We start from the raw sequence: 12,380 nt of genomic DNA on the forward strand, positions 1-12,380 counted from the left end.
TTCAAGATGGCAGTTGGATTGCAGGTGGTGGGGCAGCCCCCTGGGTTTGAGGGTTGTATAGCATATTCATCTTGGAGAGCTGCATAAGGCCTTAGTTTGGATTCTGTGGATTGAAAGCTGTTGTGGTCTTGGAATTGAGATTTGTAGCATTTTCTATGGAATAAGAAAACATGAACCAAAATGTTTAACTGGAATGTGTTATTAGTTCATTACAGAACTATTGCAAGACGGAGTTTGTTTTTAGATTGACTCAGTATTTGAATCAGATTGACTGAGTCTTAGCTGCTTTCAAGGAGTGATGATTACAAAAGCTGTGGTAGTGGCTCAGTCAAGCAGCCAAGAACATCTATTACTGGTCTTGGTTAAATATTGAGTTTGAATTGAATGCTGTCAAAGTCTTACTACTGTTTTTTAGAAAACATGAGTGGGAATTTGTTTAATTACTACAGTAGTGTTTGTGCTTACACAGTGCACATGGAAAACAGTTCTTGATGTGAGGATGAAAACAGACAAGTCATCTTTACTCTTGGAAAAGAGCTCTGGAAAAGTTTTTCTCCTGGAAAAGTTTTGGGGTTTTTTTTACAGGATTCACAAACTAGCCCTTTTCTTATGAACTCTTTACTTCTGATTTACCATGTAAAAGTGCAATAGCTGTTAATTAAATTACAACAGACATTTCAGCTGGTTTTTGCAGTATTTTTTAAGATCAAAAGGAAACACTGGAAGAGTCTATATTGTTCTTGAATCTGTATTTAGTTTGTGGATTAATAAAAAAATGTTCATTTTAAAGAATTTTACTAAATTATGCTTTTTGTGCTTAAAGCTTTAGGATCATTTTCTGCTGTATTTGGAGAAGAGTGGAAGGAGAAAACTGATAGAGATTTTGTTAAGGTAACTAAAAAATTACTAAAATAATTTTGTACTGTATATGGTGGGTATCAAATCCTTTAAAAAGATTGAAAATTCTAATATATACTAGCATATGTCCTTAAAATTACTCTCAACTTCATTCCTTTGATTTAAATATAATAGGACACTATGTCACAGTTGTCTTAAAATGTTGGATTAAGTAGGAAGAAGTGTATTAAGAAAAAAATAGGTATAGATAAATGAACAAAGGTTTCCATGTTTCTTTTTATAAGGAAACTAGTATGTGTGAAGAAAAGGAATGTTGGTAGCATATTTATCAAGAGGCATCAGTGCTGTGTTGGGTTTAATTTTGAGCTGCGATGATCAGTAAAGAAACATTCTGAATTACAAAAATTAAGATCACAGCATAAGAAGCATATGAGAAATACTTTAATAGGTTAGCAGTGTTGCTGGTTTGTTTCAGTTAAACTGTTTTTGCACAAGGCTTTTTTAATCTTTCCACTAGAGGGCATGAGCTACTGTACAAGCAGTGAAATGAAGTAAAAATAGAACTGAAGTTTCTTTGTATCAATGGTTATTTATTGTAGATGAACTTTCGTAGGTGGATAAGAGCATGCATTATAGCTGAAAGAGATTTGATATTTCAGCATATTTACTATGATATGTGATTTCTTTGAATTGAATTACAGGTGATGATTTATGTGGCTAAAATAGAAGAAAGATAGATTAAAATATATTTGGATACCTTATGTTTTTTATTGAATAAAAATGGGAAGAGATAATCTTTATAGCTCTTTATAAAGCCAGATTTCTGCTCAATTCCATAATTGTTTTATATACTTTAATATCTTGCCTGTATTACAGAGGAGTATTTGTTGGGATCTTTTTCCATTTGTCTTTTGTTTTATTTTTATGTAACTCAGTTTGGGAACAAGCTGGACCATGGTAGTTTTAGTTAATTGATAAGTATTGTTGAAATACCAGTGTAAAGATGGCCTAATCAAAATTTCCTAAGTAAACTTAAAACCAAGAAAGCTAAGCTCTCATATTTGTGACTATATGGACTTGAAAATGTGATACAAATATGCCAAACTTAAGTGTAAAAATTAATGTTTCATAATCTTGAAAATTTCTATTTTCCACTGAAAAAGTATGTCCAGAAGTACTGTGGGTTAGTTAATTGGTTGGCTCTTTTCCAGTGAAAAAGTATGTCCAGAAGTACTGTGGGTTAGTTAATTGGTTGGTTAGTTTGTTTGTTTGGTTGGTTGGTTTTTTTTGAAGCACTTAGCACTTCTGTGTTGACTGCCCTCTAAGCTGTCACAGACTGTTGCTGATCTAGAACAGCAACAAGCACCATGTCTAGATCTGTAAACATCTGAAATTATGCAGTATTCTAATTTATTGCATATTCATTACTTACATAAATTTAAGTAATTGTTAGAAGGGCAGGTGGTTCTTAGAAATGTTTTAACAAAGTTTTAAGTAGAACTACTGTAACTGCAATAAGGTTTACTAATAAAAAATTTGGATGCTCTCCAAGATGTATTTTTGGACATTACAATATATATAGTACCATTTTGTAGTGAAATACTGCTGACAGCATGGCAGAAATACTCAGAAAGCACGTGAAAAACTTAACATCAGATGTAAAAGTATCTCTAATGCCAGGAATTCAGATTTTTTCAGAGCATCTCACTGTAAGCATTTGTTTGACCCTACTACTGGAAGTAATTTATTTTGTATTGTGGCTGTGGCTGTGTCAAAACAGAAGTTGGGGGAAGCATGGGAGCTTCCTGACGTATGGGAGAGATACTCAGTTGTCACACAGAGGTTTTATGTCTGGATTTGGTGTTTGTTTTGGGGTTTTTTTTAAATGTGCTTTTGCAGTTTTAAGTAAAAAGAATTGCTATTGAGTAAGTTACTCCTTTCACCATTCATATCATCTTTTTTTTTTTTAAAAAGTCTTCATTTTTTTGTTTGTTCATTTTGGTGCTAGTTGAATCTTTTTTTTTAAAAAAGTCTTCATTTTTTTGTTTGTTCATTTTGGTGCTAGTTGTGTCCTCCAGTATCACTGCTCTGTCAGTTGAAGGTGAAGATGAAAAGCAACGTTCTTTTCTTTTTTCTTTACCTTCCCCCCCCAGTCCTTACTGCATTATGTAAAGCTGTTTGAAAAATTGGTATTTTTCATTATCTTAACTGCAGTAGGACATATCTTCTCACTTTTTACAGAACTTACTTCTAAACTGAATCAAATGTTTTTACTAGTCAGTGAATCTGTTCCATTCATTGTCCAAATTGGAGCATTATTTAAGCTGAACCTGCTGTTATCTCTTACAGCCATGTTAATTTGTCACATTCTCCCCTCTTGATTTTTCCTTGTGCTCCCAATAAGCTTAAATGTCTAGTTAGTTGGAATGACTGCATGTCCTTACTTAAGGATTGGAACAACTGGCATTTAGCCAGTTTTCTTGTATCTCTCCTTGTTTGTTTTGTTGTCCCTGCCCCCAAGCTCTGATGGCATCCTGCTCAGATGTTTTCTCCTCTACTCTGGAAACTTTCCCATTTTTGACTGTTTCACTTAGCTTTGAATATTACCAAGGTTCACTTGTGAGTATAGTTCATTTTCAAGAGTGATTTGTTTATAGAGTATGTTTATAATCTGATAGATTTAGCTGTTTTTCCAGGTATTTCTTTCATGTCTCCAGCAGCTGCTCAGTGTCTCATGTGTAGTGTATGAACATTGCATTACATTTCTTCATGCACCGTTCATCTCTGTTTACTTCAGTCAAATTATTTACATTTCTTGTTCTTGGACTACTAGAGGTCTCCTCTAGCTGTAGAGTTCCAAAATCCACATACATCCACATACTTCTCTGATTTTCTTCTTTATTTTGTGATTTTTTTGTTGTTGCCCAACTCATTCTTTCTATGTATTTAAAAATTTTTTCATTTACTATGCATTTATCCTCTGAATCTCTCTCAGACAGTTGTGCAGAGTGTGCACTTAAATACCTGAAATACTTTTCCAAACATTACTTTTCTTGTCTCTAAGTATAATCTGTCAAGCTGACTTGACTCCAGTTGCTCTGTATTTTTCTTGAAAAATAAGTCATCATACCATTGGTACATTTTGTTTTGTGGACTCAAATCTCCATTGCTTTTATAGACAGTCATTTATTTGATCTTATTTGCAGTGAATTCTGTATAATCCTTTGCAGTTTTTTTCCAAAGGAACTTGGGTACTGACAGTGATCAGACTGTGAATGCGAATCAAGTTCTTTACCTTTGTCCATTATCTCTTAGCATCTGGATGTCGTGAAGCCCTCTTTGGTTGCTTCCAGGTTTTAGCTTTGTTTCTATTAGCAGTCCATGATTTAAATATATATATAGAAATAACTAGTGATAAAGACCATTACTTTTTCACCATCTTATTTATTTCTATTAATATGTAGTATTAGATTGTAGCTATCCTTCCTAGCAGGGAATAAATAACTGCTTGAGATGCTGAACTGATTTTTTTGTTGCCTTTGTGCTATGTGTTTTTCAAATGAATGCCCAGAAAGCTTCATTATTTCTTTCCACTTCTGCTGTTCCTTTGGGGAAAAAAAAATTGTCATGTTTCACCTGTTCCCTTGTAAAAGGATTTTGCCTGCATGCCTTCGTCTTCTGTGGCTCTTGGTGATAGGTTCAGTATTAATTAGAAAAATCTGTTTGTCACAAACAGTAAGAAGTTAAGACTTTTTTCTAGCTATTCTTGTCTTTGCTAAAATGAGGTAATAATACTTTCTGTGCAAGTAAATCCTCTTTACTAAACAGTACTTGGACGCCATTTAGCAACATTGCAGTGAAAATAAAATTCTTTTCCTTCCAATTTAGAAAATCTCTAGTATTGTATTTGTCAAGAAAATAGCAGTGTCAAGCATGGTATGAATGCTGTAATTTAGTAATTACATTTGCATAGCAAAATTTCTCCTGCTGTTCAGCTGGTTGTACTTCCCATCCTCCCCTTTTTATCCAGATTTATTGGTGGTTTTATTCTGTGATTATAGTCAAAAGAGAAATGGTATTTCATTGTGAGTCAAATAAATGTACAAATTTTTATTAGTCAGAGGAAGGTTTATATCTTTGTTCAGATATACACATTAGAATGCATATATCATTATGTATTTTTATATTATTGTACATCACACTATGTATTTTTGTTAGCTTGCAAATCTTAATTCCTTGATTAAGTCTTAAATTTCAACAGGTCTAGCAACAAAGCAACCATTTACAGACCAGGCCAGAAATTTGTAAAGTCATTTGAATTCCACTCTGCTGAAGTATTCTGCTTTGGTTGTATTGTTAAAGGTTTTTTGTGATGGTGGTGGTTGTTTCTCTCTTTTTATTGTGTTATGATAAAGTAGGAAACACTTTAAAGCAGCAGCTTTAAAAAGTCTTTCCAAATAGCAACTTCTTGCAGGAGTCTTAAGGTCTGCTGAGTGGGAGGGGTCACCTTATTCTGCCTTAGGTCATCACAGTTTGTAGGAGATGGTGGAGGATGAGCTGTACTTTTTTTTCCATTTGAAATCGTTGTATTTCTAATGATGTGTTTAAAACTGCCCCATAGTTGCAGTATGTGCTTCAGAGGTGGTGGAGGATGAGCTGTACTTTTTTTCCATTTGGAATTGCTGTATTTCTAATGATGTGTTTAAAACTGCCCCATAGTTGCAGTATGTGCTTCAGCAAAGCACTTCTGTGGTAGTGTTGGTTGATTGTGACCACATACTTCTGGTGCTTGAAGGGAAGAATTTCTTTATGTAGAGTACTGAGCATCTTGCATATCATCACTTCTGGTTACTATCAGATGAATCAAGGTACTAGGAAATTTTTAAAGAACAATTATATTAATATTATTTCAATATTTTAACATAATAGAAAAAAGTAATTAATATTTAAAGAAATAGCCCCTAGAAATTAAGTATTTTTAATTCTTTCTTCAGTTTTGGAAGGATATTGTTGAGGATATTGAAGTTCGTGATCTAATTTCTGACAGAAGCAAATCTCAAGGTGAGACATCTTGACTAATCTTAATACATGCATATTGGTAAGTGTAGCAAAGGAAGGACTAATATATATTTATTTACTTCATAGATATTCCATCAGAAGAATGGATTTGGGAATCCTTATTTCATCCACCTCGCAAATTGGGCATTAATGATATTGAAGGGCAGCGGGTACTTCAGATAGCAGTGATTTTACGAAATCTTTCTTTTGAAGAGGGAAATGTTAAACTTCTGGCAGCTAATCGTACTTGTCTTCGGTTCCTGCTACTCTCTGCTCACAGTCACTTTATTTCTCTACGGCAGTTGGGGCTTGACACACTGGGAAATATTGCAGCAGAGGTAATGTCTTTCAAACAGAGCAATTCAAGTATAAATTGATAAAAGCAGTAGTGTTAATGTAATGGTCTTTTTTCTTTATCATTGGATGGAGAAGGAAATAAATTATTCTCTGAATTTGTAATTAGCAATTTGAAAACAAGCGTTCAGAGCCAAAACTAAAATACAACTGTATGTGCCCATTTACTAAAATAGAATCACATGAAGAAGATTCATGATGTAGGGAGAAAAGAAGATATTCATATTGTATAGTTTTCAGTTTAGTTTCCCAGAGAGAAGAAAGGAATTTGTTAAGTTCTGCAGTCTGTGTGCTTGCTTCTTCACTTCATAACCTTTAGTCATGACTTCAAAAGTGTGTTTAAGAAAGAGTTGTAGAGGATTCTGTGTCCTGTGTACTGTACTTCATGTAAACTAATCATATGCCACGGGGTGTGCTGCCAGAATCATGTGAGGTGTCTTTTTTTTTTTTTTTTGAGAGGTTTGAATGTTATAAAATAGCTGTTTTGATGTATGTCATATTACCATGCAGAAAATTATATGGATTTTATAGGAGGTATATTCAGGTAGTCCTTATATTTTAAAATATAGCATATAAATTGAAGTAAAATGGGTACTAGCAGAGCATAAGACTAGAAGTATTGGTCCCCTACTAAATATTGAAAGAAAAGATGGTGGTTTTTTTCATTTGCCATGTACCAAACTTCTTTTGAATGAGAAAGAATGTTACTTATGTCTGAGATCTCTAGTTGAGAGGCAGAAATAAAAACAAGATGAATGACTGGGATGGCATTTGGGAAGGAGTACTTTTTGTTACTCAAGTTCTGGTCTTTGTTGGATATCAGAATCCGTTTGTGTATACTATTGACTGCCTGAGAATAAAGTTATTTTCCTTATTCTGAGCACTGGAAAGCGTAAATTAGATTGCTGCTTCAGAGCAGAAAAGGAGGAGTGGGTTCAAAATGCTAGGTACAATCATAAGCTCACCTGGTTCAGTTTTTATGAACTTGAGTATAATTTATGTGTACTGCACTTAAACCCTTTTGAACCTTATATTTTGATAAGTAAATTTAAGTATTTGAGCCATTAGCACTATGTGGATAGTGTTAGTAATTTTTTTCTTTCTCATCAGCTTCTTTTGGATCCTGTTGATTTCAAAACTACTCATCTAATGTTCCACACTGTTACAAAATGCCTCATGTCAAGGGATAGATTTTTAAAAATGAGAGGTAAGATCTCTAGCTATTCTTGTTGTTGTATCAGAATTGTAATTATTGCTGTTTAAAACTATTTTGTATTTGTTCTTCAGGCATGGAAATCTTGGCAAATCTTTGTAAGGCTGAAGATAATGGTGTCTTAATTTGTGAATATGTGGATCAAGAATCCTATAAAGAGATCATATGTCATCTCACACTACCAGATGTGCTGCTTGTAATCTCAGCACTTGAGGTGCTCTACATGCTCACAGAAATGGGAGAAGTGGCCTGCTCAAAGATTGCCAAAGTAGAGAAGAGCATAGGTAAGGGAGAAGCTTATATAAGAAAAAAGACTTAACCACTGACCATGACATATTCTTAAAGATGTGGCTTGCTTGTGTGTGTGTGAGCACACAGCATGGGGATGTAATTTAATAAATATATTCATTCTGTCCTCAAGGCATTGATGGTGCTAAAATTTCTAAAGTGGTTTTTTTAAATGCCACAAAATCTGTTAAAAAAACCTACAGAAGCATGCAAGGACTTGTTCCCTTTCAGCACATGGCAATTTTAATGCAAATGAACATGTTCCAGTAGCATTCGTCTTGTCCTAATGTCACTGTTGGTTTTGCATTTAATACTTTAGATACATTAGTATGTCTGGTTTCTATGGACATCCAGATGTTTGGACCTGATGCTCTTACTGCTGTAAAGCTCATTGAACATCAGTGTGTTAGCCAGCAAGGAATTCTTGATGTCAGACCACAGGTAATGGATCATGGTTCTTCACAGGCCCATGCAACAGGTGTCCCAGGTGAGTATCACTGCAAGAGAGCACATTGTTCTATAAAATTTCCCATATGATCTGTGATTTTTATCTTCTCTAGATTTCTGATTAGTTTACATAAATAAGTGTAACATTGTGCATAGCATATGTATCTTTTTCAAACACTCACTCATGAAGAAAATATGCTATGGTAGCCAAAACTGTTGTGAAACAAGCTTTGAAAGAATTTTTGGTTTTCAGTTGCTAATCTGAAAATTCTCTGAAAGTTACACACATTGCTTATTTTAACTTGTTCAGTGGAAGGTAAAACTATCTATTCTAAATTGTTCGCACAATTTTCAGAGAATTAGGGCTCCATTTTCTGTTATGTTTTACACTGGGTATTACTGGGCAGTAACATAATGTGTTTGGTAGAATTGTAGAGATAGACTCACTTTTGGAGGTTCTAATCAGTTTCTTGTTATGTGAATTAAATTGTAACTGTTCTTAGGACGTTACTGAGAAAGAGCCATTGGAGCAGACACTGGTTGGCATGTCTAAGCATGCTGTTTTTGGACTGGGTGTAGATACCAGAGAAAAAAATGGCTGGGAGAGAATGTAACCGAGGGGGTGAACAAGAGTGAATAGGATGAACTGATGTGACATTGCCACAAGATCCTTTGCGTTACATTTACATCCACTTAAGAACTGGAAAAATAATTGCTGTGTGTTTGTCTGTTTTGGTGGAGTATTGTGCCACTTAAAATCCTGCTCAGTTCTGTGAAGTACTGAGATGATGATGATGAATCTGGAGCAGCCGTTCACTAGGTGCACTCCTTGTGGTTGCACTTTAGCAATGCCTCTGGCCCTGGCAAGCCCTGCTTCACTTTGGTAAACTGTAATGCAGCTCTGTAGTCTGCTGTGGGCACCTTTGTGGCTTGCCTTAGCTGGATACATCCTTACTGACAAACATAGGAGAAACTGTACCAGTGGACGTCATGAAGTGCTTCATTCAGGAGGATAAAAAACATTTCAGCAAGTTTTGGTTTTTTTTCTTCCCCACATTATCTACAGCCTCTAGGACAGCACCACACGTTGCTCCACCTCCAGGAATAGTAGAAATAGACAGCGAGAAATTTGCATGTCAGTGGTAAGTGTATTGTTCTATTCAAATACATTGATGAAGAAGAAAAACAGAGAAAAATATTGAATTCATATGTCACAGAATTTTCTAGTTTGCTTCTCTTTACTGTTAGACTAATTTACTGAAAAGTGTAAACCAAATCCGTTTTGTCATTGCTGTGAAGAAGTCTGAAAGCACAAACTCAACCAGATTATTAAGTCTCCTTCACCTGTTGATTCATGAAGTTAGTTGTTCTGTCTCTTAGGAGAGAATTTGATTTGATTTTTAACTCTGATCTTAATTTAATTTATTTTTTAAATTGTCAGACATCTGTTTCAGAGGTCTTTTTATCTGGTAATGTATTGCTTTATTACTGAATCAATATAAAAGTAATTATCAAATTATGAAGCTAAGGCCCTGCAAAACTCTTACATGATCATTGTGAACCTCAAGTTAAAGAAGATCAAAGTCTTTTCCATTCATATTCTCTTGCTTTCAACTAATATTATTGTCAGATATTTAGAGAGAAACTGTCTCTCTTGTGGTTCTCCTCTGTGGTTCTCGTGATCTTTCTGAGCTCTTTTTCTTACATAAATCAACTCATGTTCCAAGTATTTTTATTAATTGGTTCCTGATGGGCCTTTCACTTCTGCTCCTTCACAGCTTAGGTTCATCTTTTGTCATACTAAGGAGACAAGCACCTTCCAGATAAAGTGGATGGAATTTACAAAGTGTAGTGTTTTGGGTTATCATGAGGTTATACTTCCAGCAGAGCTTTGGCTGTATGGGGGGAAATATTGAGGCTTTTTGTGGTCAGCTGATGTTACCATGCTTCTCTTTGCACACTGCAAAGTGTTATCAACTATAATAATTAACTGCTGAAAGATTGAGAAATTTCACATTTAGGCATTTAAACAGGAATACCTGGAACTGGACTTTCTCTACAAACTTAGCAAACTTAGATAAATGTACATTTTCATGGCATGCTTTAGTCATTACTTGCTACTTAGAGAATGGGAAAATGAGTAAATCAAAGCAGTAGAATTCAGTTACTAACTCTTGAAAGCAGTAAAAAGACAAGGTATTTAAGCTGACCTTCCTGGATGTATTACTAGCCAGCTTAGATTCAGTAGGAGGTATAAGTGCAGTGACAGTAAAGTAGTGATCACAGATCATATTTCACAAATCTAAGTCCTGAACATCTCTAGTTTGCTGGTACCAGTATTAGTGTGTCAGCCTAATATGACATATCCAGCTGGATAGTCACTTGTCGAGTATGCCAAATTTAATTAATACATAAACTTTCTGTTAATATAATGTAATCTCGGTTTTTGTATTAAAAATTCTGCAGGAATTTGTATAAAATTTTTTTGTATAAAATTCTGCAGGAGAAATGGTACTTACTCTTTATGAGAGAACACAGTTTAAAGAATGTAGTCATAGGCTTCTCATCTAGTTACATTTGGTGTTTAGGGCTCTACAAAGAAGAACGCACTGTAGTTTTATGGAGTGGTAGCACCATGTAATAAATGCTGACAACTAAAATATTTCTTTTATTCTCATGCCAATATTTGAGCACTGAGTGTGAGTTGTTACTTGCCTCTGTTTGCTGCTGGGGATGAGCAATTTCTTTGTCTCTGGGTTGGAGTAGTGGATCTAAGAAAAGTAAAATTAAACTGATAGAAGATGTTTCGTTTTCTCACAGCTTCCTCTGAGGTTAGAGGTTAGATGGTCTGTGGATTTGTGGAGAGTCTGTAGGAGATACAATTACTTTTCACTGCTAAGTGAATGTTAGATGTTCAACAAGCATTGACTTACAATAAAAATGTGTGATGAAGAGTTAGTTAGCTTTCAGCCCGTCTTTTGCGCAAGTAGAATCATTAAGGAATAAGAATAGAGCTGTGGGGAGGAGATACCAAGAAACCATGCATTCTCATTTGTTTTTGCAGAATATACAATAAAAAGGCATAGGTATAGACAGGAGACAGTTTTGCATAAATAATACCTATATAAGTATCTAAATAAGATACTGCATGTAGAACTGACTGTAGGTGTTAGGGGTCCAGTGTGTTAATTCGTAAGCAGTGAGAAAGTGTGGAAGAGGCATCTGACAAAACAATATACTAAAGTGCTATTTTCCATGTTGTTGGCGGATCTCAAAAGCATCTGTGATACAAACTGAAGTGTTTTAACAACCCCTTTAAAAATACTCTCCGTATTTTGCTTCATAGTATATTTTTTCATCCTCAGGTTGAATGCCCATTTTGAAGTGAACCTTGATTGCTCAGTCTCTCGAGCAGAAATGTACTCTGAATACCTCTCTACTTGTAGTAAATTAGCTCGAGGTGGAATCCTAACATCAACTGGATTTTATAAATGCCTGCGGTAAGACAAGAATTTATGCAGCAATAAAGAAACAGTTGTATGTTCTCAAAACTAACCAGTAGTTTTAGATTTCTTTGAGAAAAGATCTACTGAATTGAAAGACATCTACTTCTGGAATTTTAATTGAAAAAAATATTTAGAGTTTATTTAATTTTATTTCATTCTATTTCAAGATCCTTGAATGGGTTCCTTTTCTGCCTCTAGTCCTTCTAATTCTTTCTGAAGTAGTTTTTTGAGATTTTGTAATTTTCACTTAGGTTCTATGACATCTTGGCCATCTGTGGGACCTGCTAGTCTCAATGATGAACACTCACATGTTATCGGAAAATCCTGCTTTGTTGTAAAGATGCAGGCATTCTTTCTATTACTCTTCACACAAGAGCGGTTAGGTAAAACAAAAACATTGTGAGAGTTGAGTTATTGTGTTTATTAACATGGATATATGTTGTGTTTGGCAGAACTGTCTTTCCAAATCATACAGTGAAGAGAGTAGAAGACCCAAGTAACAATGGTCAAGCACATATACACGTGGTAGGAGTGAAGAGGAGAGCTATACCACTTCCCATTCAGATGTACTATCAGCAGCCACCAACTTCGTCTACCCCAGTTGTCCGGGTTGATTCAATTCCTGATGTGTCTTCGTCTCCTTTGCCAGCAGGTTT

The 12,380-nt window shown here is 34.8% G+C and overlaps 1 protein-coding gene across 1 annotated transcript in view; it reads left to right on the forward strand.

Moving 5' to 3' along the window:
- Positions 1 to 12,380, forward strand: part of ARID2 (AT-rich interaction domain 2) — a 93,439-nt gene that overhangs the window by 56,406 nt on the left and 24,653 nt on the right. The window contains exons 6-14 of the mRNA XM_039726758.1: positions 824 to 891; positions 5,853 to 5,919; positions 6,004 to 6,254; positions 7,381 to 7,477; positions 7,558 to 7,767; positions 8,091 to 8,258; positions 9,285 to 9,360; positions 11,584 to 11,718; positions 12,177 to 12,376. Coding sequence (XP_039582692.1) covers positions 824 to 891; positions 5,853 to 5,919; positions 6,004 to 6,254; positions 7,381 to 7,477; positions 7,558 to 7,767; positions 8,091 to 8,258; positions 9,285 to 9,360; positions 11,584 to 11,718; positions 12,177 to 12,376 — 1,272 coding nt within the window. The remainder of the gene's footprint in view (positions 1 to 823; positions 892 to 5,852; positions 5,920 to 6,003; positions 6,255 to 7,380; positions 7,478 to 7,557; positions 7,768 to 8,090; positions 8,259 to 9,284; positions 9,361 to 11,583; positions 11,719 to 12,176; positions 12,377 to 12,380) is intronic.

Source organism: Passer montanus, unplaced genomic scaffold (assembly GCF_014805655.1).
Source record: "Passer montanus isolate IOZ18808 unplaced genomic scaffold, ASM1480565v1 scaffold6, whole genome shotgun sequence".
Lineage (NCBI taxonomy): Eukaryota > Metazoa > Chordata > Aves > Passeriformes > Passeridae > Passer > Passer montanus.